Here is a 27020-nt window from a genome sequence, read left to right as displayed (position 1 = left end):
AATTTTTTACTCTTTATATTTCAGCAAATGAATTGCTGTATACCCGGTATAGAATGAAAACGCACGTCAGGGTGCAGCTCATTTATTGGCTCTGGGTTCCTTGGGTTCTTGATGAACCTACAAGCCCTATATATCCCCGCAACCAGAGGAGTCCAGCAGACGTAACGGTATATTGATTTCGATAATCTGACATTGCAGGGGAAAGTTACAGAGTAAAACGTAGAGAAACATTTATGTTTTTTTCACCTCAATTTCAATATTTTTCTTTTTCAGTTGTTATTTTCTGTAGGAAACCCTTGTAGGATCTACACAAATGACCCCTTGCTGAATTCAGAATGTTGTCTACTTTTCAGAAATGTTTAGGTTTCTGGGATCCAGCATTGGTTTCATGCCCATTTCTGTCACTGACTGGAAGGAGGCTGAAAGCACAAAAAATTGCAAAAATGGGGTATGTCCCTGTAAAATGCCAAAATTGTGTTGAAAAATTGGGTTTTCTGATTCAAGTCTGCCTGTTCCTGAAAGCTGGGAAGCTGCTAAGTTTAGCACCGCAAACCCTTTGTTGATGCCATTTTCAGGGGAAAAACCACAAGCCTTCTTCTGCAGCCACTTTTTCCAATTTTTTTGAAAAAAAAAACACGAAATTTTCACTGTATTTTGGCCAATTTCTTGGCCTCCTTCAAGGGAACCCACAAAGTCTGGGTACCTCTAGAATCCCTAGGATGTTGGAAAAAAAGGACGCAAATTTGGCTTGGTTAGCTTATGTGGACAAAAAGTTATGAGGGCCTAAGCGCGAACTGCCCCAAATAGGCAAAAAAAGGCCTGGCACAGGAGGGGGAAAAGGCCTGGCAGCGAAGGGGTTAAAGAATTTGGTCTTCTAAATAATGTTATCTTCTTACCGAAGACCGCTAAAAAGCACAAGACTGTTGGACCATATTTTTCTTTTATTTATTAATGCACTCTATAAAACATCTGTAGGTCTGAAATATAAAGCATTTATGTCCACTGTAAGAAGTTCATTGTTTCTCCACTATTTTACATCAAGTGTCACTTTTATATTCATGGCAGCTAGTTCAGCAACGAAATAGCGGAAGACATAAGGTACAGAGATTGTGTCAATGGTATCACTTCGGTCACACAGGGTGCAGTTGTATTTTCTGTGACGCATGGCCGACCAGGAAGGAGGAGGCTTCTCCAGCAGAGGAGAGAGCAGGCTGCCACACTTGATGCACACGTGCGCCACAGACCGGTCTGAGCAGTTAAAGAGCCGGTCGTGGAGCAAGAAGGAAGTACCATGAGCCAGCAGAGCATCCCGTTCCATCTCACCAAATCTTATCCCACCTTGAACATTTCGTCCACCGATGGGCTGGTTGGTGACTTTATCCCGGGCTCCAGTTGTTCTCACTTGGAACTTGTCAGAGACCATGTGACGTAAACGCTGATAGTAAACAACGCCGATAAAAATGTCAGCTTCGAGTTCAAGCCCACTGATCCCACTGTACAATCTCTCTGTGCCATAAAAGTTATAGCCAGCAGCCTTCAGCATTTCACCAAAGTATTCCAGGGCAGAGTTTTCTTCTGAAAAGGTGAAGGGAGTGGCATCGTGACAGAGTCCATGCAGTGCAGCAGATTTTCCCGCCATGCTCTCAATCAGCATTCCAATAGTCATTCGGGAGGGGAAACCATGAGGGTTGAAAAGAATGTCTGGTACCATGCCACTTTCTGTAAAAGGCATATCTTCTGCAGGCCACAGGCGGCTCAAAATACCCTTCTGCCCATGTCTACTTGCAAACTTGTCTCCAATGGTTGGATTGCGAGGGATCCTCATGGTAATGCAGATGCTTTTGAACTTTCCGCTCCCGTTGTCATTGCTGCATACTTTAATGTTATCCACAACACAGCTTTCCGTGCTCCTAAGGAAAAAAGACACAAAGAATTACTCTTAAGCAATGGGAAAGACTGCACCATGTGCTCTGAGAATATTTACAACATAAATGCTGGATATTTGGGGTATTAAAAAAAATGAGCATTTTCTGCAGAAATTCTAAATATTTACACTTAATGAAAAAAGTCAGAGATGGAGGCTTGTAGGCAAACTTACCTATAAATAGCTCTCTCCCCACCATCCCCAAGCCTACTATCACCTGGCTGCTACAACATTAGAACAAGCATTTGTAACGCAATAGGTCTCGCATTTGCTTGAGTTAGACCTACTGGCATTGTAAATTCATAAGTGGAATTTGCTTGCCACATAAATTGGTCAACCCTGCCTCATAATTTAGTCTTTTCTTGCCATATAATTCCAGTGGCCCTGCACATAACTAAAGCACTTCCATTTACCTCCTTCCTCTATCTGCCATGCAAATTCCAATAGAATACCACTTTCACCACCCCACCATCAGAGTTGCTGGCTGGCTAACACAATTCCCCCAAAAAAGTCACAAGACAGCTACGGAGGAGTCAGGAGAGAAATAAACTAAAAGGGTAATCTAAACATATCAAGAGTGTTCAAACAGTCATAGTGTAATAACGATGTTAAGTTGGCCTGAATTATGGTCATAATTGTAAAAAAGAGAGATTTTGAAAACATATGCAATTATCATACATACCTTTATCAGAAATAACTGTAATGCTCAAAACAGCCGCTAGAGGGCACCATAACAAAAATATAATTTGTATGAAGCATGGTCATGTAACCATATTGTTAGCCCCTATAGGGGATAACGTCATGGAAAAAAACAGGAGCAAGTAATGCAGTGTAACCAGATAATTACCCCCTAGAGGGGATTTTTAGGGCTAGCAGGCCTACTACAATGATATTATAAACAAGGCCTTTAGAACAAAACTTCTCCCATCTGTAAAACAAAAGTTGTAGCCATGAAAAAATCTTAAAAGAGTGAATGGTGGGAGGGTTATTATTTTGGGGTCCCCACTAACCTAGCATGGGGATCCAAAGATGGTGTAGACAGAAAAAGCACATTGTTGTGAATGTTTTTGGTGGAGGTCACATTGTCCCAGGACCACCACAAGCTGAGTTATGAGCAAAAATGTTTTGTAAAAGTACTGCCCTGCAAAGCATTTTGGGAAATGTTTCCATGCCACAAATGTTTTCCTATGTTGATATGACTGTAATGCTTAGAACAGCCCCTAGAGGATCCCACAATTAAAATAGCATTGGTAAGAAACATGGTCATGTAACAGTATAGTTAGCCACTAGAGAACACAACTACACAAAAACATGGCAGAAAATAATACAATGAACATTACACATATTCAGGGCTAACAAGCCTATAGCAATTATATTACAAAGAAAGCCCTTAAAATACAACCTATTCTCAACTGTAAAACAAAAGTTCCAGCCATGAGAAAGGTTAAACAGATACTGAATGGTGGGAAGGGTTATTTTGGAGTCCCATTAACCTAGTATGGGGACCCAAAGATGACGTAGAGAGGAAGAGCACGTTGTTGTGAATGTTTTGGTAGGTGGTGGCCCATTGTCCAAGGACCACCACAGGCTGAGTTATGAGCAAAAATGTTTTGAAAAAGAATGTCTGCAAAGCATTATGGGACGAGTTTCATGAGTGCAGTGAATATTGTAGTATCGTCTCTCTCACTGCGCTGGGAGAGCCGATTTAGCTTTGACGATTTCTGTTTTAGTTAAGCATGCACCAATTTCTAGTGTATTAAGGGGAAAGCAACAAGAAATGACTCTGATTAGGTAACTGTGAACAATATGACCAGAGCTCTAATACCGCTGATCGAGTTCACGCTGTTGTACCTGTTTACACTGTGAGCACCATGGCTGCCATGCAGCACGAAGAGGAGAGACAAAATAAATAGTTCTCCCATGCTGAAGTATATTGGTAGTTGTGCAATAATCCATGTAAAAGGGGCAGACTGCTGCAAGGCATGACGAAAACATCCTCAAGGCAGGACAAACATAAAGCATTTACCGATGACATCAAGTTATTTTTAAAAGGCAAGCCCATGATAAAGTTAAAGTGATGGGCATGTGGTGGGTATGGATAAAAGCCCACTATACATATAACAGGTCAAAGCACGTGCACGCTCAATCTAAAAATGGTTGGAAAACCTGATTAAGACATTCATTTTAATGGACACTTCTAGCTGTAGATTCCTTTGAATATCCAAGGCATCAGACCAGATTCCGAAACCTTCTCAATAGCTCTCTGCCAGTAGGAATTGCTGGTGCTGGAAATGATGCCACTGTGATGTCAAAGGAGTCCTAAAGCCAATTGGCACCTGTCATCAGTTACCTTGCTTCCACGCCATTGACGTGATTAAGGAGCTTGCGCTCCTCAAATTTTCTCAACTGTTTCATTAGACTATTTTTTAAACATTTTCCTAAAAAACTTGTAGCCCAGTACAGGGATGTCACCACCTAAACGGTCACGTTTTAAACTAAGCAGGGACTGTGATGGACAGAAATCCTTCACATATTCACACATCTGTCTTTGGTGCCTGGGGTCCGACCACAACACAAAGTCACAATCCATGCAAGAGCATGCACCCCAAGGCCATCAAAGAAAGCAAGGCAAAACATTTAATGACATAGGATGATCAATGAGCAAGGAGGATGTCTTGCCTGAGGACAAGTCGTCAACGTCCTCCAGATGCAAGCATAAGAAAAAGTGTCAACATTGCTCAAAGTGGCACTGGATGAGAAAAGAGAAGTTACTGAGGTGGTCCCATATGCCTCAGTGCTCCTCACTGGATCCAGAAATAGCTCCTCTACTTCAAGAAGAGCCAGCACCTGTGGTTTATTTAGAGCCAATGCCAATTTCCAGACCCTGGACCCCTGCAGATCCCTCAATCATGCCTAAGCTGTGTGGCTCTACCCAGAGTTTCCTGCTCTGGGGACAGACACTGTGTTCTTTCTGAATTTCATATTTGGCATCTTTTACAGGACTATGGTCTCCTCTGGAGCACCTTCGGGCCCCACAGCTGCCTTTTAGAGTGCTGTTAGCAGGCTTTACTCTGGCTCTTTTCACCCCTGTTGTGTCACCATTTCCAATTTCACTTGCACTGACTCCAGCGACAATTTCAGCTCTGGTGCTACAGCCAAAGCAGTTCAAGCAGGCTCCTCTCTGTTTCTGATGGTTCCAGGCCAGCCTTCACGATGCTGCTCCCAATTTCACGAGTCCATATTCCAGTCAGTCTCTCTTTAAAGAAGATCCTGGGCCCTGTGCATAGAACTAGTAGAGAAGTGCAAAGACTTGCAGACAAAACTAGGTTTTTTTTCCGTATGGTATTCAGATCCTCTGGAAGACTCAATGTAGTACATAGATGACAGAGATGGACAGTGTCACCATGGACCCGGATTTGCTCACCCTAAAAGTAGTAATGTAGTTTAGATACCTCCACTGAGTGAGAATTATATTCTTCCACTGGTCTTCCACCTCCAAAGGTCATGTCTGACCATGCAATGGAATCCAAGGGGGCAGACGTGTTGCTGGTCATGGCAAACATTTGGCCGGGGTCTTGCACCCCACATCACAAGTGTCAGAACCTCTACTTCTGTTCAACAATGCAATCAGGGAATCAGACATAGCGGCTTAAAAGAAACCAACGTCTTCCCATGCCAAGAGCTTATAGTAGCCAGGAGATACAGACAGACTATGGGCGACCCAGCCTTTGTCAACTCAACCCAGCCATCAGCAGAGATCCTGGTTGTACAGCCTCCTGCTTGTCCAAACTATCTCCTGGTGCATTTCCGACCACCTCATCGGACAGAGAATCTAAGAAAATTGAACAGTTCATCAAGAAGTAATTTTAGCCTTAATTATAAGTAATATGGCCTTACAAATGACCAAATACTACATTCCAAAAGGACAATTAACTTACATTTGGTAATACTGTTTCTGGTAGAGACAATCTAACCACACATTCCTCACCTACCCTAGGCATCAGGCTGGATCTGGAAACTTTTCAGCAGTACCGCCACGTGCCAATAAGTGATGCTGTGTGGTTAGCAGTGACACAGTTCCACTCAGGAAATTATGTGCATGGCCCATATAGACACCACTCCTGTGCACTGACGTCAGTTGCTTTCAAGCATGTTTGCACTTCCAGACGCAGAGCCCCATCAGCAAATTGGCTTTGACCAGTGTGCAGATTCTTAGACTTGGGATCTGATTAATGGACAGTCCAATTCATAGAATGGGGAGGATGAGTGTGTTGGTAAGAAATCTTTGGTTAGATAGTGTTGTACTTTTGGCCAAACGCATGGTCATCCCTAGTCTTTTTGCCTCCTTCCTCCTGTTTTTTCTGACCTCTCGCTGTTGGCTCTAGGACTCTGAGCACTTTATCACTGCTGACCAGTGCTAAAGTGCAGGTGCTCTCCCATCTAAAGTTGGTATGATTGGCTTATACCTAATTGGCATATTTAATTTACCTATAAGTCCCTTGTACAGTGGTATCTCTATACCCAGGGCCTGTAAATTAAATACTACTAGTGGGCCTGCAGCGCTGCTTGCGCCACCCACTGAAGTAGACTTTCAAACCTGTCTCAGGCCTGCTAGCGCAGGGCCTGTGTGCGCAGTTTTCTGCCACAGGGACCTGGCATCTAAATTTACTTGCCAGGCCCAGAACTCCCCTTTTACTACATGTAAGTCACCCCTAAAGTACGCCCTAGCTAGCCCTATGGGCAGGGTGCCATGTATGTAGAAAGGCAGGACATGTGCCATATTGCATGGCCTGTCCTGGTAGTGACAAACAGCCTAACTTGGTGTCTCACTGCTGTGAGTGCTGCCTTCTCATAGGATTGCATTAGAAATGCCCTGCCTTATGTGTAAAGGGTATTGTCTGATTTATGAGGGGTAGCGTAGGCGTGTTTAGTATGGTTGTGATGGGGATAATAAATACTGCTTACTGGTGTGGGAGTATTTTTTATTACTATCACAGAAATGCCACTTCTAGAAAGTGCGCATTTATCTGTGCTTATGATGCTGGTGTTTTGCAGCTTGACTCCAATCCACGTCTGGGCAGAGTGACAGTTGGGGCTTTGTGCATACTTTTCAGACAGCCTGTACACAGGGAGGGTGGAGGTGTCACCTAGGTGCATCTGCATGCTGAATAGTCTTCCTGGGCTGAGAGAAGGGAGAGGCGGGGCACACCTACATTCGTAAAGGCTGTGCCCTGGCCTCGCACAATAGGGTCGTTAACCCCCCACTGATGTTTGGAGCCTGTGCTGAAAGGAGAGAGGGGGCACTCCCAGAACCAGTTGTAACTGGCTGGAACCCCCTCTCCCTATCATTGTAAAACACTGTAAAAAAGGACTATAAGTACAGGGGAATTTTCCCCACAATTTGAACATTCTTGGAACTTGAAACTGGACACAGGACGCTGATGAATGGACTCACCAGGAAACCGCCATGGACTGCTGCTGCTGTGCTGACCTGTGACCTGCATGGTCACTAGGAGGAACTGCCACTATCTGCACCCCTTGTGCTGGCCTGTAGCTGGGCCCACCAGCCCTGTACCTCTTCCTTGCATTTTCGTTCCCAGGGGCAGGGTGCTGTGGCCCCTGGCCCCTGCCACGATCTCCACAGCTTTGCGGAAGCACTTAGCAAAAGTGCTATCTTTTAAAAGAGCTGGGAAAGATCACCGCCGCAGCCCGAGTTTTAGGTGGCTTTAGCGCTTTGGGAAGCGCTTTATTCCTAGCCCCCAAGAACACCGCCGCAGCCCGGGAGCCTCAATGTGCTCTGGCGCTCTCCACAGCGCCTTTACTTGGATGGAATCACCGCCGCAGCCCGGGCGGAGCATTTGTGTCCGAGCGCGAGGTTCGCGCTGTCTGTAGTGCCCCCGGGGCACTACTAGAAACAAAGGAAGGAGCTGGCACGCTCCTATCGTGCTCCCGGGGGACGCGCGCTTCTCAGAGCGCTCCCGGGGCACCAACAGGCCCCACCTTGGGCCGCAAAGTCATCAGAGGGAGAGGAGGACGCCTCTCCCTCCCTTACAGGAGTCCCGGAGGCAGAGGGAGAGGAGGACGCCTCTCCCTCCCTTGCAGGAGTCCCGGAGGACTCTCCTGCTCTTCTGGGCCGGGCGGCAGCCTCAGCGGAGGCTCGCCCTGGCCCCTGGCTCTCTTGATGGCCCCCTCGCGGGCCAGGAGTATTTGATTTTGGGGTCTCCCATAGTGGCAGGGAGACCCCAGGAGTTAACGGGTCCCCGGAGGGGCCCGTGTTTCAGTAAGGGGGGAGCGTGAGGCGCCCCCCCTCTCCCTAAAGTCTTGGGTGACATTGGCCCCCCCACAGGAGGGCCAGTGGAGGCCCGGGGGGGCCCCCAGTGATCGCGGACCCCCAGAGGGGCCAGTCAGCAGTACAGAGGGGGTGCGTGCCGCCCCCCTCTTCCCCAGGACTTTAAGGAGGCCCCCTCATTGCGCAGAGGAGCGCTGGGGGCCCCTTTCTTCTTTGTCTTAGGCACTGGAGGTGCCTCTACCATCTACCAGGTACTTTTAAATGGACCAATAGGATCATAATTGAAGTTCTTGTTACAGACTTTTCTAATTGTGATATATTGCCTACCTGTTACATGATGCTTTTACATATGTGTGCACATGTTCCTTTTATGGACATGACTTGCTAATATGTTTCCCTAACTTGCCATAGGTTTTCTAATGTTCCTACTATGGGCGTTTTATGATATTCTTATGACAAGTGTTCTAATGTGATAACGTGTTCCCTGACTACTGCTTATGTTGCAGAATACTGAGTAACCTGTGTGTTATGTGTGACTACTGCTAGTTTGCAGAGTAACTAATGTGTAACGTTCTGACAACTGCTAAGGTAGCAGGATAGTACTATTATGTGATGTTGGTCTGATAATTACGTTGTGTACAATACAGTATATTTTCATATAATCTGGTGTTGTGTTTCCTTTGTGGTGGGGATATTGCGTCACATGTATGTGTGTGTTGTGCAAACGCTTTACGCATTGCCTCCGGGTTAAGCCTGACTGCTCGTGCCAAGCTACCAAGGGGGTGAGCAGGGGTTATCTTGGACGTGTAACTCCCTTGCCCTGACTAGAGTGGGTAAGTTCTGCCTGGCTGAGGTGCATACCCTAGCCAACCAAAAACCCCATTTCTAACATTGGAAGTCAGCGGTGAGGATAGGACTTGCGCTTGCACAATACCATCGTGACCCAGTATTTCACTACAAGGATTGCGTTTAGACCATCACATGTTTGGCTTCTCTTAACTTTCTCTCTTTGGTCATTTTTCCTGTTTTCAGTTCTCACGCTTGGGTATTGTGGTTGTCACAGTTGAGTTATTTGTACCTTTTCAAGATGGGGCTTACCTTTGATTTAGAGGACCTGCCGTTTTACACGCAGGGGGAATTAGAGGGGTTCTGTAGAGAGAGAGGGCTGCCTGTAGAAGGGGACCTCAGGAGATCTCTGAATTTCTTTGAAAGGTTTGTGACATTTACCCAGGGAGGGAGTGTGCGTAGGGGGTACCCAGAGGATCCTGAGTGTAGCGAGGGTTCCCAATGGGAGGGCTCCCAGACCTCATCCCTAGAGAGTGGTAGAGAGACTGATCAGGAGGGTGAGAATGACCGGTTGGGGACGCCATTTGACAGGGAAGGCCCCAATGATAGGGAGTCCCTTGCTGGGTCCAGTGTAAGAAGCAGGGCTACCTCTCATTCCTTGACGCCTGATGAGCTAAGAGATAGGTGGAAAGAGAGGGACCTGAAGTTGCAGTTAGCGCGCCTAGCTGTTGAGGAGAGAAGGGCTGAGGTAGAGAAGGCCTTAGTACAGGAGAGAATGGCAGAGGCAGAGAGGGCCTTTGCCAGAGAAAGACTCGCTCTAGAGCGCAGTCTGAAGGTTCTGGACTCACCAGCGCTGCAGGTGGAGTCCAGTGGTGGCAGCAATGTACAGTGCTGTAGCAAAGATGTTCCTCACATACCCATAGATCTGGTCCCTAGGTTCCAAGAGGGGGGTGACATACGTCAGTGGTTAAAGGAATATGAGAGGGCTCTGGTAGAGCGCAGGATCCCTGAGAAGGATTGGGGAATTGGCCTAGGGAGTTTTATTCCTGAGGAGGGGAGGGATGCCCTACTGACTCTAGAAGAGAGTGACAGGGAGGTGTACTCCGCTGTGAAGAACGCACTGATTGTGAAGTATGGTTTTTCCCCTGAAGAATACAGAAAAAGGTTTAGGGGTGGTAAGAAACTGTCCTACCAGTCTTGGGAGGAGTTTGTGGAGGATTGCTGCATTGCACTAGATGGATGGGTGAAAGGTACAACAGTAAACAATTTTGAAGGGCTGTTTAATCTGATTCTCAGAGAGCACCTGTTTCGTTGTTGTTTTTCAGAGTTACGCCAACACTTGTCAGTGTGTGAGCTCTCTGACCCCAGGGAGCTCGCAAAGGAGGCAGACTTCTGGTTGCGTACCAGAGGGTCTGGTGTGGCATTAGGGGGTGTTCCTAATGAGAGTGGTCTAGGTGTTTCCCAACAAGGTGTGGTAGGAAAGGAATGGAGTGTCCCAGGTAGGTCCCAGTGGACTGGGATGGGTGAGGGACCCCATGTCCCGTCTCTGAGGAGAGGGAATGGGGCTGGGCTGAGGCCCAAGGTGCCCGAGATCCCGGCCCAGGCCCCTGAAGGTTCCATGAGTGAACGCCAGGAGGTGAGCCTAACCTGTGTCGTAGGGCCAGCTGTTCAGAAGGATCCCATTTTGTCATTAGGACTTAGGCGGGTGGCTGGTGATAGCGTTCCGCCGGTCCTGGTGTCTGGTAGTCTCGCTCTACAGCGGAGGAGGCGGAAATCCAGGCAGAGGGTTGAGAGGGGGCTGCGGGCCCCAGTGGAGAACCTGGAGGGTCAGGGGTCAGCTCTGAGAGCAGAGTCCCCCAGGAATGACCTTGGTGAGACCATTTCTGGGCTGGGGGGAATCCAGACTCTGTCAGATGGGCAGAGGTCAGGAGACCTGCGCCAGCCAGACTCTTGTGTGGCCCTTGGGGAAGGTGTTTCCCTGGTGGGGGGTAGGTGTGCCCCCCAGGAAGTCCTGGTGCGCCAGGCAAGGATTCAACCGCAGGGTGGTGACTCTGGGTTGGATGATCAGGTTCAGGGGGTAAACTCTGACCTGATGGGGAGTAGGTGTGCTCCCAAGGAAGTCCTGGTGCGCCAGGCAGTGGTTCAACCGCAGGGTAGTGACTCTGGGTTGGATTGCCAGATTCAGGGGGTAAACTCTGATCTGGTAGGGGGGTAGGTGGGCTCCCAAGGAAGTCCTGGTTCGCTGGGCAATGGTCCAGTCTAAGGGTGTCGTCCCTGGACTAGATAGACAGGTTCAGGGGGTAAACTCTGATCTGGTTGGGGGGGCGGTTAGTGTGCTCACCCCCCTGTGTGAAACTTCTGGTGGCTTCTCCGGAGGTGGGGAGACGCAGGACTCTGGAAGTGGGGTTCAGGGAGGGGGAAGCCCGCCCCGGGCCCCGGTGCAACCCAAGGGTGTCGTCCCTAGGTTGGGTGGTCAGTCGCCAGGTAGTGATCCTGGGCTGGCGAGAAAGTTGTGCAGGGCTGCTGTACCCAGCACCCTGGCAAGTGTGGATTCTGGTGATACCCCTCCTAGGAGAGGAGGGCGGGATCCTAGAAGGAGGGGTAGAGGGAGGAGAGCCTCGCCTCTAGCCCCTGTAGAACCTATGGGTGCGGACCCTAGGTTGGTGGATCAGTGGCAGGGTAGAGCCCCTGAACTGATCGGAAATGGAGTGGAGACAGGTTGCTTTGCACCTGGGGCTACCGCCCCCCACTCATTATGGTTTCAGAGACCAGAGGCTCCTAGATGGCCTGGGGCCTGGTTCTGGCCATTGGCAGCTAGAGAATCCCAGTGGGTTGGTCTAGGCTGCCTGGGACGCATTGACAGAGAGATCCCAGTGGAGTCAGGAAGGCGTAGAACTGGAACATGCCCCTGCTGTTGTGGGCCTGGGTCCTTGTTCTATCGCCCCAATCAGGAAAGTACATCAAGGTATTGATTGTTCTCCCCTGGATTTTGGCTGGTAGGGGGTTGTGTTGGACTTTTGGCCATACGCATGGTCATCCCTAGTCTTTTTGCCTCCTTCCTCCTGTTTTTTCTGACCTCTCGCTGTTGGCTCTAGGACTCTGAGCACTTTATCACTGCTGACCAGTGCTAAAGTGCAGGTGCTCTCCCATCTAAAGTTGGTATGATTGGCTTATACCTAATTGGCATATTTAATTTACCTATAAGTCCCTTGTACAGTGGTATCTCTATACCCAGGGCCTGTAAATTAAATACTACTAGTGGGCCTGCAGCGCTGCTTGCGCCACCCACTGAAGTAGACTTTCAAACCGGTCTCAGGCCTGCTAGCGCAGGGCCTGTGTGCGCAGTTTTCTGCCACAGGGACCTGGCATCTAAATTTACTTGCCAGGCCCAGAACTCCCCTTTTACTACATGTAAGTCACCCCTAAAGTACGCCCTAGCTAGCCCTATGGGCAGGGTGCCATGTATGTAGAAAGGCAGGACATGTGCCATATTGCATGGCCTGTCCTGGTAGTGACAAACAGCCTAACTTGGTGTCTCACTGCTGTGAGTGCTGCCTTCTCATAGGATTGCATTAGAAATGCCCTGCCTTATGTGTAAGGGGTATTGTCTGATTTATGAGGGGTAGCGTAGGCGTGTTTGGTATGGTTGTGATGGAGATAATAAATACTGCTTACTGGTGTGGGTGTATTTTTTATTACTATCACAGAAATGCCACTTCTAGAAAGTGCGCATTTATCTGTGCTTATGATGCTGGTGTTTTGCAGCTTGACTCCAATCCACGTCTGGGCAGAGTGACAGTTGGGGCTTTGTGCATACTTTTCAGACAGCCTGTACACAGGGAGGGTGGAGGTGTCACCTAGGTGCATCTGCATGCTGAATAGTCTTCCTGGGCTGAGAGAAGGGAGAGGCGGGGCACACTTACATTTGTAAAGGCTGTGCCCTGGCCTCACACAATAGGGTCGTTAACCCCCCACTGATGTTTAGAGCCTGTGCTGAAAGGAGAGAGGGGGCACTCCCAGAACCAGTTGTAACTGGCTGGAACCCCCTCTCCCTATCATTGTAAAACACTGTAAAAAAGGACTATAAGTACAGGGGAATGTTCCCCACAATTTGAACATTCTTGGAACTTGAAACTGGACACAGGACGCTGATGAATGGACTCACCAGGAAACCGCCATGGACTGCTGCTGCTGTGCTGACCTGTGACCTGCATGGTCACTAGGAGGAACTGCCACCATCTGCACCCCTTGTGCTGGCCTGTAGCTGGGCCCACCAGCCCTGTACCTCTTCCTTGCATTTTCGTTCCCAGGGGCAGGGTGCTGTGGCCCCTGGCCCCTGCCACGATCTCCACAGCTTTGCAAAAGCACTTAGCAAAAGTGCTATCTTTTAAAAGAGCTGGGAAAGATCACCGCCGCAGCCCGAGTTTTAGGTGGCTTTAGCGCTTTGGGAAGCGCTTTATTCCTAGCCCCCAAGAACACCGCCGCAGCCCGGGAGCCTCAATGTGCTCTGGCGCTCTCCACAGCGCCTTTACTTGGATGGAATCACCGCCGCAGCCCGGGCGGAGCATTTGTGTCCGAGCGCGAGGTTCGCGCTGGATTATGTTACTCAGAGTGGTTAATTTGTAAATAAAAACGTGCCAGTGCCCAAAGCTCTCCTCTGAAACATGAGGCTGCTGTAATTAAATGTGCAAGCACAGAATACTGAGGCACCGTAATCCTGAAGCCATCTCAGGCCTTTTTAATCCATTTACACCTACTCCCTGCCCCTTCAGCTCACTCTTGCAGCTTTCTCCCTTTGTGAAGCTTTTCCGTGTTTCTCTGCTTTGTCGTGTGTATTTTGCTCACAGAAATTGCCTGATGCAGAAAAATAAGGGCTGGCCCTCAAAAATAAGTGCAACTTGTTCTTCTTCGAAAACTCTTTTAAGTCACAAGGTTTTGTGGATTCTCCTCTCTGGGTAATGCGCAGAGTTATCTGATCCATTGTTAGGTTGTTTTATTGCACATCAAGTGTACAAATAAGTGGAGCTAGAAATAGTAAATAATGCTGACCATACACTGCTTAGTGTAAAGAAAGAAAATATGTACAATATTTACAGTAAAAAAACAGTATCTGAGACAAAGACTTCCAGGAGGGTGGACCGGCATACGAAAATCTACAGCATACACAATACTAATGGATGCTTACAGGGTACGTAACAATCCATTTGTAGCATGTGTCTGTAGCTAAATGTGCTGTGCATAGACTGTAAGGCAGTTTTCTCTTAGTGGTGGTTAGTCACCGAATAGTGCAGATGCTTGAAATAAAGTTCTGAGTACAGTCTGTCTGAAATGCTTGTTGGTGTGTTAGGAGATTCACACACCAGTGTTTAGAGAATGTGTGCCGAGTAGACCATGTAGCTGGTTTGCAGAAGTCACCTATGGTTATATTACCGAGAAAAGTTATAGAAGCACCTTTTTCCTAGCAAAGTGTGATTTTGGTGGAACTGGTAATGTCCTTCCTGCCTTGATGTAACAAGTGTGGATGTATTTAGATATCCATCCAGCAAATCTCTTCCACTTAGCCACATAAAATGTGGTAGGTCATCTTGCCTCCTTGAGAATATCCATACATTCTGATGGTAATTTTAGGTAAGTAAACTTTAAGACCTCGGGAGCCAGATGGCCAGACTGAGATGACTGGGATTTGGATGTCTGACTTTCCCTTGTTGCTTCATGAGAAGGTCTTGCCTGGATGGGCAGCTTCTTCGACTACAGATAACTCTAGCAGAGTTGTGTACCATGACTATCTTGCCCATGTAGGAGCCATTAGACTCAAGTTGAGATATGTCTGTCTGAGCTTCCTCACCAAATGCGATATCAGTGAGAGAGGTGGAAACACACATGCAAAGACCCCTGACCAATTGCCCCATAGTGCACTGCCTTTGTACTGTGGTTGATAAAACCCAGCTGTGAAATTTTCGCATTTTGCTTTCTGCAGTGTGAGCAATAGAGATATGTCTGGTGTTCCCCAAAGTTTGAAGTATGGGAGCAGGACTTGTAAAAGGAGTTCCCATTTTGAAACTTGTTGCTATGTCCTGCTTAGGAGGATAGCATATTCATTGCCCATTCCTGGGAGATACTCTGCCTCGAAGTGAATGTGATGGTGAATTACCCAATTCCATATACTTGTGACAGCTCGGACAGCTTAAGAGAATAATTGAATCAGTTTCTGTAGGCAATACATGGCTGTCATGTTGCCTGCCTGTATGCGAACTACTTTGTGCTGAATATCCTGATGAAAGACTTCAGAGCTAGCTCTATTACTTTCAAATAAATTGATGTGTTTTTTATTTTTTTGCTGAGAAAGCAAGGGAATTTTGAAAGGCAGGCCAAGGAACAAATGAAAGTGATGGGGGTGGTGAAAGCAATCAGAAGTAGAATACAACATGTCGCGAGACGGTGCATATGCGCTGCCTAGGCTCGACCTAATATAGGGGAGAAGTCTAAAATGAGAAAGGGTGGCCTCTCCTGAGGCACCCTGCGTGTTACTTTCTTTCGCTGTGGTGTTTCTATATATAACTCACTTTTATTGCCCGACCCTCGTCTGACTCCACCTCTTAAGCGCCAAGAAAGACTTGTATGCTCCCAGGCGCCACTCAGCAGTGTGATGTCAACACCTGTAGCTCCAAATGGGAAACCAAACAAAGGCATACATGCTTCTGCCCTCTTGCACATGGGTCTACCTGTAAATGGATGTACTTGATACCAACAACCGCCTAGAGGCGATTCACCTTACACTAGTAGTCGCTATAAAACGCCCAAATAAAGAAAAGCAAGAGTGTTTTATTCAAGGTGGATCCATACCCAAGTATCCCATAAAAGTGGCTATTTTTGGGGTGTTTGGATTTTTTCAAATGGCGGTTATTGAATACATGGACTATTTGACGTAGTCTTTTTACGGATTTCTTTTTTTTAAATTTATTTTTTAAGTGCAACAAACAGCAAATGCTGTGTTCTAATCACTTGTTTTTTTCGGCTTCTTTGCGCTTTGGCAGAAGGACAAAGGTTTAATGGGTGGGTTTTTCTGTTGAATATAACTGAAGTATAGGCATCCACGTTAACAAGTTTAGCAAGTGTGGGTGGATGGTTTTCTGGGGCACAATTTAAAGTACATTTTAAGTTCGTTTTGAAAGGCCGAGCTGCCAAAGCAGGTCTTTTGCCCTACGCATGGCCGACCCTATTCACCCTTTAACGCGTTTCAGCGATGGTTTTGGGAGTGCATTTAGATTAAGTCGAATTTGGAGACAGAAGTCTGTTGAAAAACTCATTTGTCACAATAATTGAGTTAAAAGGAGACTAGGAAATAAATCTGCCCAGGGGGTGTAAATGCGGGCCGAGGACAAAGCAAGGTCAGTTAGTGGGGTCAAATGCACCTCCAAAACTAAGAGTGGGGTGAGTCAAGAGACAGATGACAGCTTTTCATCTCTCTGCTTTCAGGTTTTCTTTAATATCAATAGCCCCTTGGTGCAGGAGACAGGGACGGGTGTTTGCAAACGCCGTCATTATTTATAATAAAAAATTTAAAAAAACTACATAGAAATGCATTGTTTCGCAGGCTATAAAATAAGCCTGGGCCTTGTCTGCGAAAGTCTTCCTTAAGTAAATATTATCTCAAATTTTTAATTGCTATGACAAGAATACATCCGTTTTTGTTTTGAGAAGAGTGGGGCCTTCCACGTGATTATAATTTCTGTCCTGACTCAGGTATAGCGGTAAAAATCTCTAGAAAGGGCATCAAGGAACTGCGCGTTGAATAGATACATTTTACAGAGTGTTAAACGCCCCTAAAGTAGGAAGGATGCTGAAAGATTGCATCAGATCTGTGTTTTTCACAGAGGTCTAAACATATTTTATGATACAGAGTAGAGCATAGTCTTTGCGTCTAATTTTTGCTTGTATGTAAAAACACAATAATTAATTTTACACCAAGGCATCAATAGCCTTAAACGCTGCCTAAACGCTTCCAGGAAGGCCCTTTCAGAATACAGGACAAGGATATCTTATTGATTTGAAATGACAAGATAGAACAAAAACTTGCAACGGGAACCTGAGCTTTTTTGGTAACATTAAAAAAAAAAAAAAAAAAAAAATATAGCACGGTATTGAAACGTAGAAAAATGAAAAGCTGTGAAAATACTGTAAAGACGAATGCGATTTCTTTTAAGTGTCTCTCCTGGCTGCTTTCAGTGCCATCTCCTGTCCAAGTAACTTACCCATGAATGGCGCTGCACTGAAGCAGAACAGCTCCGCTCTAGGACACAATCAATCCGAAATAAGCAATAAATCACGGATTGGTCTAAAAATCGTGTTTACAAAGGCTACATGAAGGCAAAACCATAACAAGCTGCAGATCGGGCGAGGCAGATAGAAGTTCCATGAAATAAAACCTGAAACACAGTGTTTTCACTGGTTGTAGGAAAGTACCATCTTGCCTGGCATGTTACCCCCACATTTCACTGTATGGATGTTGTTTTAGCCCTTGTGTCACTAGTATCCTGCGGTGTAGGAGAATGAGGGGTCGCCCTTTGCAGATCCATGATGTGGGCATCGAGATCTGAAAATTATACATCCAAGGTAATCAGAAGGCTGGACTAGATGGACTAAGGGAACAGAGCAGAGGAAGTGATCCAATCCCACATAGAAGTTGTGTAGTGTGGCGTGGAAGGAGTAGTTTGGTACTGGGATGTGCAGTTTTCCACACATCTGATAGGGCCCAATGTTGCATCCAGCTGTGAAAGAGTTTGGACTGCATATGAGGAGGAGAGTGGGGTGGGGGTCTTCTGAAGGTTTGGGTGGGACCTATCCAAGTTGGGGTCCAATATGATTATAGCACCCCTCCGAGGCCCTAGGGTATCCCCATCTTGTGCGCCAGCACTGTGGAAAGGGTGGCCCAAAAGGTTCCCTGATCTGTGTTCAGGGTATATATGCTGGGCCTTATCCACACCATGGTGCCCCACGCGTAGGCCGGGTAGGTGGTAGCATGAATGAAGCCTCTCTCCAGTGACTGCACAACCGCCAGAGTTCCTCGCTTGTTGTGTGGGACTCCTGTAGGAATATTATTTTTGCCTGCTGGCACCTAGTGTACAAGTAAATAGCATATCCTGGCGGGAGTCATCTGATGGAAGAGCGTCGGCGAGGTGAAGATGTTCGGACCCTTCTCATTGTCTGACTCCAGTGCCCGCCCCCAGGCTGGCTGGCGCCTGCAGTACTCGATAATCTGTTCTAGGCCAGGTGACTTTGTCTAAGACAGTCGAGGTATGGCCTCCACTCATTGCGTGCCTCATCATCGCCGACGTGGTCGGGGGTGACCTGAAGTGGATCCTGCCTCTTATGTAGCTGGGCCGTTATGATGGTAGTGCACCCAGTCCCAAGCTTCCTTGGGATCCATAAAGAATGTGGAGACTCCGTTTAACATGACTTTGAGGCTGGCTGGAAATAACAGAGTAATGGACCACAAGCTGGCAGAGCTGTCGCTTGACCACCAGGAAGGAGGAGCATGGCGAGGGTGTAATCTGGAAACAATATTCCAGTCTGCCCCCTCCCCCCCCCCCCAGTGGTGCTGCCCACTTAGGCCCAGTGGTCCCCCTAAAGGATCCTCATCGATGGAAGTAGAGCTCACCTCATAAACCCCCAGTGATGGTATGCACCCTTTAGGATGTTGACTTCTAACCCAGGCCAGAGGGAGGCACTCGCTTGGTGCACTCAACCTGCAATCTCGATGGCAACAGTGGCCCAAACAGCACAAGGATTCCCAGCCGGGCTGTTCGGGGTCACCCACTCACCAGAAAATGGGCAGTGTGAGGGGAAATGAGGATCGGACAAAGGGGAGTGAGGCAACCACGGCCTCACTGGAGCACTACCAGTGGATCTAGATGGCTGCAAAAGGGGGGGGGGAGGGGGGAGGGGGAAGGAAATGGTGAAGGGTGGAACAGGGCCTGCGGCAATGGCACCAATAGCTGAGATCCATCATAATGAGCTTGAGGGACGCTGCATCAGATCTGACAGTCTGTGAAGGAGAACCTAGTTGCAGTGATGTTCTTCCCACCTCAAACCAACTGTGGCCACCGTGGTAAAGAAAACCTCCACTCAGACAACACAAAAGTGATGTTGAAGGTCAGCAAGCAGGGAGAAGTGGGTTGTACCTTCTCTGTAGCAACAACCTGGGTCCTGGATGAAACATCACCAGATATGGTTCAATCGCAATCATCTGACAGGTGTTCTGAATGTCAGAGCTGACAGCAAAGAGTCAGCAGCACCTTGCCTACCTTGAGTGGCGTCTTCACCCAGAGGAGGTCCAATACATCTTCACACTTTGAAGCACACTTCAGGTGGACCTATTTCTCGCTTGCAGCAAGGCCCAGTTTGGTGCCTTCCAGCATCTGTTGCAGGGAGCCTTTGGCGACAAATTTTGGTTGAAATGGAGCTTTCCACTTCACTTCACTCCACTCCACTCCACTCCACTCCACTCCACTATTCTTCCAATATCCTGAATGCCTCTGATGCAGAGGAAGTTTCGTCTCGTGGGCCAAAGTTATCTTAATAGCCCCAGACTGGCCAAGAAGAATGTGGTATGCAGACCAAGCGCACCCTTCCCTGTGCCCTGTTTCCCTTACAGGGTAGGCCTCCTCTCGCTATCAGAGGGGCAGGTGTTGTACCCAAACCCCCCAGAGCCTCCAACATCATGCTTGGAGATTGAGTGGAGATACCTGAATGCTTTTTCTCTCTCTCCCAGAAGCGAGGTGCCTGTCATTTCTGGAGCCGAGATGGAGCTAGCACCCTCCAAGGGGAAGGAACGTTTTTGACAAATTTCCCAATCCAGTCTGAAACATGATGCCTGAGATAGTCAAAAGGTGAGGCATCTGCAGATAGACAGAGTATCCACCAAAAAGATTGCTACCAAAGATCAGTAACTTTTTCATTTAGCAGAAGGTTTCGCTCTCAGTTGCAGAGGAATTCTTGAGTGCAGCATCAAAGTTAATCTATTTACCAAGGTGTTCTCGCTGTTTAATGTTATTGCTATTAATTGCCAAGTAGAAGACCAAAATTATATTTCTGCTGTTATCAGTGGTGAGCAGTTGGCACTCCAATAATAAGGGTAGGTGAATTGTGAACAATAGTCATTTTACAGGTCAACTTTGTTGTGGAAGAGAAGTGTAAGGACTGTGGTTAACCAGGCTCGTGGTGAAAAGCAATGCATCTTTTTGTTAGTTTGCAGCAGCAGATATGGATGCTAAGTACATTAACAGTTAAAAAAAAAAAAGTCATTAAACATGATATGTACAACGTGACAGCAATCATGTTGCATACTTACTTATAGTACACCACAAAGTTCTCCCCTGTATTGAGATTCAGGTAGCTGTAATACGGGTTTCCATACTGCAGGACAGATCCAATGAATGGAAGACCATCGTCATCAAGCTTGTTCATCACTCTGGGATCACCAGCTTTGACTCCAAAGACTAAGCTGTCATCTCCTTGTTTGACCTTCTCGCTGAGGTCTATCTGCTCTGTCTTGTAGACACTTCCATGAGCAAAACCCCGCTCCCAAGAGGATTTATTTAACACCTATTGAGAAACATAGACCAAGTTTGAAGAACTACTTTCAAATCTTTCAAATAACTAATATCACAAAGGTCACAGCATGCAGGTCCCCAGCACTTTTGGACTTTTAGAGTTATTTCAAAGGATTTATTTATTTGTACTTGTTGTCAGCGGATTACGGGGCAAGATGTCTTATCATTTAATAATACCCTGTTCCCTTTTGAGATTTTAAAGCATTTAATAAATGAATCATTCATTATATGGGGAGAGACTGGTACTCTGGGCAAGTGGTACAAAAACATCTAGGACTATATCACAGCCAATGAAGGTGCTAGCACATTTTCCCTCATTGCTATATATGTCTGTGTGTGACACACACACACACACACACACACACACACACATTATGTATTGGTGGTCACCATTAGGTAGTTATAGTTGGGAATTAGTTTAGGAAGAGTTTTCTTTTTATTTTGCCTATAATTTTGGCTCTGCTTGATGAATCTTCACAACATTTTCAAAACATATATTTTGCTAAGTTCAGCTTCTGCCTGGAAAGTTTCAGGGAGATCAGTCAATCGAGGGCCTATAAAAATGGTGTGGGTTCCCCAAAACGCGTTTTCCTAATTCATCTTTTCATAGGATCTTTAGACATGCCTACAGCCCGAACCGCTTAACAGAATTACACCAAATTTGGAATGAAGCTAGATTCTGTGGCACAAATTACGCTTTTTGTAGTTTGGTGTGAATCCGTTCCGTAGTTTTGGAGCAATTTAAGGCCAACAAATATAGATATCCAGGAATGAGGATCCTCCGCGGACTCCTCCACCCCCCTAAGGGCTAAAAAAGCATTTTTTTGCTAGTTTTATGGACAGAATCACGGTGGATCTCTAGATTTGCCGTAAAATAATTTAAAAAGAACAAAAAACGAAGTGCGGTCTCCAGCACCTCATTACTATAATGCCTCCAGGCAGGCCAAGTCCTGGGGGCTTTGGGGTAAATATGTGGAGGGGGGGGTTCCCGGCCCCCTCCTGCTGCCCCAGGGACCACCACCTCCCCAGGGGTTGGATTAACTATGGGTGGATTGGGTGTCAACCCCCTCCACCCACTGACCTGGGGACTATCACCACACCAGGGCCTTAATTAAATATGCAGGGGGCATGTCCCCTCCCTTCTCCCGCTGCCCTGGGGATTACCACCTACCCATGGGTAAATATATAAAAAGAAAGGGGTTCCCCCAAGTCCCGGGAACCACCACCTTCCCGGAGATGTGTGCACGTTGGAGGGGGCCACCTGGTCCCGCCTTGTTGAGCCACTGATGGCCCTCGTGACCGCCAGCCCCCAGGACCGGCTCTTGCTATGTCCCAGGGTGCCCACCCTTTGGACATAGCTACTTGCTATGCCTTGTCCGCATCTCTGCAGCTAAGCCACAGCAAACACTTCAGGTTTTGACAGCGGGGCCTGTAAAGCAGGTCCTGCTCTCAAAATCCAAAGCTTTCATCTTGTGCAGGGAACAAAGATGAAATGCTTCAGCAAGCACGGAGCTGCTGTCAAAGCAGCTACGTGTTTCCTGATGCAATGGCATCGCAAGGAAAGCCTTATGGCTTCCCACACGCTGCCAGATGGCCTGTAAAGGGCTTTTTATTATAAAAAAATATATATATATAAAATATATAAATAAATCAGTAGGGAACACGGGGGAACCCTCAAGGTCCCGGATAGCCCAAGAAGGGCTTAAAAAAAAAAAAGAGAACCCATAGCTCATTGGGGGTTTGAATCCAGCTGCACTCGTTTCCCTCTTTTAAAAAAAAAAAAAAAAAAAAAAAAATGTTTTATACTTTTTTGTTTTAAATTTGATACAAATATCCCAATATAACTATCAGACATACAACAAAGCCTAAAAAAACTATCTCCCCTCTCACTTTTTCTCTGTCTCTTTCAATCAATTTCTCCCACATCCACCCAAACACTCATGCACCCACTCACAGACACATGCAGACAATGACGCACCCACTAGAAAAACTGATGTACCCACTCTCACAACACCCAGACAATCTGACAGCCACTCTCGCCCCCAGATACACCCTCTCACACCCAGAGAGGCAGCGGACAACTCCTGTTGTGCACGGCCAAAGGGCAATGCGCAGCATAGGGTTGGGTGGTTAGAGAGGTTGGCCGCAGAGTCTGGCTGCTGGCCAGGTCTTGCTGGCAAACTCCACTGCAAATGGGTGAAGGCTGTGCACGGTGTAAGGTTGGGTGCTTATAGGGGGTTGGCCACATGGCCTGGTCGCAGGCCAGGCCCTGTTGCCAGCGGTCTATGCGCGGCGTGGTTGGATTAATGTATAGTAATGAAAATTACTATATGTTAAAAATAAATAAACAAAAACATAGAAATTCACTGGAAAAAAAACTGTTATAGTTATGCTCACATTCTAAACGTACAAAACCTTGGAAATTTCTGGCAAAGGCCACTGTAGCTTTAGCTGTGGTGTACTTGGTGCAGAAAAACAAATACCTTACTAGACCGGGGAAGAGCTACTTGATTTATCTGCACAGGAGTGAAGCATTTCTGAAAAGTGTACCTGTGGCCATAGTCTGTCAAGGTATCGCTTCTTGGCAAAGGGCCTGATCAATACTGTAATATAAACGCATGCGCAACCTGCTGACAGTGCACATAATGTAGCCAACTTTGGTAAAGACAGCAGACACCCCATACACAGCTACTGATTGGCTAAACAGACTCAGAAGATAAAGACACTTACAGCTAATACTATGCAAGGTCTGCTCTTGTAGTGGAGTTCGAGACACTAAGAATTATGGAGTGTTCTCTACCATGGGACTAAACTGTCTACATGAACTGATGCACTTGGGTTTGGTCGTTTCCTTTTAAATTATGAAGTGCTGTACCATCTTGGAGTGTCTAGCTCATCCGGCACCAAGTGCCACTTATATGATATGTGAGCTGGCTCTGTGAGCCAGAAGGCTAGTTCACCTTTCAACTCTGGTCAAGCCTCAGAACAGAGTAGAGGGCTGCACCAAGGGCAGAAACTTGGCCACTATACCAAAGGGGCAAGGAACAGACACAAAGGAAGAAAAGCCTGCTGTTGAGTCTTGCAATTGCAGACAAAATGGAAGGCTGTTGTTTGAACGGAAAACACTGTCTGAACTTATCTGAAAAAACACTAAGGATCAGCTACTACAATGTGCAGCCATAAGCAATCGCTGCCAGGTGACGGAGTCTGTCCAACACTGCAGTGCTGCCATTTTCCATGTTTATCCTGTGACCCCCCCTCCCCCAACTGCGCAAAGCCCCATCAACATGCTGCGAGGTAAAAGTTCAAAAGTGGGCATGAACAGTGATCTTCTATGCTATAAGACCTGCTATTCCAAGAGCCTAACCATGCTTTTCCAATGCCTGCTAATAACAGCCAGACTATAAAAGAGCATTACCTGATACAAGAAAGAGAGACTAGGGGCCTGATTACGACGTTGTAAGATGCAATACTCCCTCACAAACGTGACAGATATCCCGCCCGCCGTTTTACATGTTCCTTAGGATATAATGGAACTTGTAAAATGGCGGACGGGATATCCGTCACAATTGTGACTGAGTATCCCATCTGTTAAGGTCGTAATCAGGCCCTAGGTCTTTCTGTTTTGGCTTATTGCTGCCAGTCAGAATGGCCCCTTGCCTACAGACTGTGCTGTGTGTTCATGCGAGGCCAGTAAGCAATCCTGCATGTTATCAATTTACCCACTGCAGTGCACCAGTCTGTTCACACAATTTACCCTGGCTTTGGCAAGCTGACAGCAAGCTGCTATGTCCATATTCCTCAGTCAAAGAGAGCCCAGACACATGCCTCTTTTGCGAAGCAACAAAACAAGACTAAACACCACTCTTAAATTTCAATGTAAACCCAACATGCAGCACTTACAATGCACTAGTTCTTTGACGAAGCCTGCTTCACAAGTATGCATTAATTCATACTGAATAGGGAAAATAAGTGGAGACCCAGTTTTGAGTAGAAATCTTAGAACTGAAATGTTCTGACATTTATAATGTGAATACAAATTAAATGAGCACAGGAGTGCAGAACCCCAGCAACATACCAAGTGGTTAATGTGACATTTCCTGATATACACGTCAAGACCGGTCATGATAATGGGCAGAGTGTGAGTACCAAGGCATGGTGAAGGTGCACTGCTTGGGGCCCGAGAGGTGGGCAAGGTGGGGAGTCCGGGGCTGGTGTGTCAAGTTGTGAGGTGGGATAGACTGTACTGGGAAGGCTCTTGCGGGGCAAAGTTCAGACCAGATCCCCAGTGAGATACTGTGGTAGGCCAAAGAGCTGTGCATAAATAAATGTCCTCTCACATCACTGAGCGTAAGCAGTTTTGTAAGAACGAGTGAGCCAGAATTTGTTTTAGGTCATGTGAGAGACTGATCGGTTCTTACACGAAACATACTTGAAGTAATTGCTTCTGAATGGGGTGCACACGTTATTGAATCTCATTGTGTACTTGCTTTTTTACACAGGGCTTAGCAAGGACGTGCTAAAGGGTAAGGTATATGCAACTATGTGCAACCATAGACTTAATGGCATGAACTTTCTTTTTCACATCATAGCAGATCGTCTAAGACAGAGAAAGGAGTATAAGCATCCGGATAGGAGCACTAGGCAAATACATCCAAATGACTGAGACGATCTACCTTCCCTTTACGGAGTTCTAAGGGTGTACCGTCTTCTACATTTCAATTCTAGGGCAAGACGGAAATCCTAGATGAAACAGTCTGGATCTCAAATATGTAGGTACAGGGAGGCCCGCCAATATTCAACAAGAAACATTAATTATTTTTATGCAGAACATGGTAAATAGAAAAGCTATATAATCTTGCTGTCTAATTACAGAGGGCAATTTGAAATTACTGGTTAAGGTGGCCTGTGATCCCTTTCCAAATGTATTACTTTGCACTGGGTAACAGTTACTGGATAGTTAAACAAGGCTTAAGTCATTTCAGAATCTACTCAGTGAGTCAATCGTTGCTGCTGTGGATGCAGTATCAAAAAGGTACAAATAAACAAAAGGCCATAGAATAGCCATTGCACCCAAACAAATAAATCTTCAATGTTTCCCAAAGATGCAGATTGGAATGACATAAAATGTATTAATAGTATATAAGGCAATAGTTTCCAAAGTGGGTGCGAGTGCTGGACAATTAACAGGCATGGATTCAAAATGAGGCTACCCAGGAAGAAGATGTTTTGATTATCTGAACTTTCTTAAATCAGGATGATGCAATCAAGTATTAGGATTACGGTCGAAGAGTCGAATTAATTTCATATACTGCTAAAGGCCACTTCAGATTGCTTTACTAGACTTTAATTTTCCTCACAAATTTATAGCCTAAATCTGAAGTCGAGGACCTATCTGACATAAGGGACATTTATGAATTAAGACAGCCCTCAGACAATGGGTCCAAATACTTTCAGGACATTTTACCCATCATAAGCAAAATGTTCTAACTTAATCAGAGACACAGAGAAGCAGAATCACTGGAATGTTATAGCAAATGTACTGAATTAAACAGGGGTAAACAAAAACACTGAAAAGGTGGATAAAATGCCATATAATACTTATTATCCATCACATGATGCTCCCTTGTAAGCGGATCCCCCAACATTCCTATGGTCTAATAGTGGAATGACATGGCAGTTTGAGTGGGATGTAGTATTAAGGATTTTGAAGCTGGCTGCTTAAAGGTTACTCTAGGCTCCTCTAGCAGCTACGGTAAATGGCACTTAAGAATTTGCTCAGCCTAACACCCGTTGTGTTAACTGTGATCTATGTCCCTTACTGCTACCCCTTACAATCTACAGGTAGACCCAGACACAAAGCGTTACCATGCTTAAGCTTTGATAGAAATACTGCACTCACATTAATGTTTTTTTAATTTTTTAGACTATTCATTTTTCCAGAGACAGCGACCAAATAATTGATTTGTTTATTGTTTGGAGTCTCATGCTGTGTAGTATGTCAAGTGTAACGCCCATATTTGTATGACTGTCCTCCCCCATTTTAATAGTTCATTGAAGTTGGACACTTTCTAGAAAGAACAGCAAGCTTGACAATGTGTTGTGTTTACGCTTATTGGGATTAAGTCGTCTCTTTTCTTTTTTGAACCGAGGCTCCTGTGATTGATTCAGTCTTTGACTGCATGTAAGGAAATGCCTCCTTGGCATGGTTACCCCCTGACTTTTTGCCTTTGCTGATGCTATGTTTTGAATTGAAAGTGTGCTGAGGCCTGCTAACCAGGCCCCAGCACCAGTGTTCTTTCCCTAACCTGTACTTTTGTATCCACAATTGGCACACCCTGGCATCCAGGTAAGTCCCTTGTAACTGGTACCTCTGGTACCAAGGGCCCTGATGCCAGGGAAGGTCTAT

The 27020-nt window shown here is 46.4% G+C and overlaps 1 protein-coding gene across 1 annotated transcript in view; it reads right to left on the bottom strand.

The window, feature by feature from the left end:
- Nucleotides 1–921: 921 nt before the first annotated feature.
- The window catches only part of POLR1B (RNA polymerase I subunit B), a 294522-nt gene continuing 268423 nt past the window's right edge, over nt 922–27020 (bottom strand). The window contains exons 14-15 of the mRNA XM_069235071.1: nt 20350–20603; nt 922–1910 (exon numbers count right to left, since the gene is read on the bottom strand). Of these exons, the coding sequence (XP_069091172.1) occupies nt 1028–1910; nt 20350–20603 (1137 nt within the window). The 3' untranslated portion in view covers nt 922–1027. The remainder of the gene's footprint in view (nt 1911–20349; nt 20604–27020) is intronic.

This window comes from Pleurodeles waltl, chromosome 5 (assembly GCF_031143425.1).
Source record: "Pleurodeles waltl isolate 20211129_DDA chromosome 5, aPleWal1.hap1.20221129, whole genome shotgun sequence".
In the NCBI taxonomy this organism is placed as follows: Eukaryota; Metazoa; Chordata; class Amphibia; order Caudata; family Salamandridae; genus Pleurodeles; species Pleurodeles waltl.
This window is presented reverse-complemented; position numbering and strand designations above follow the sequence as displayed.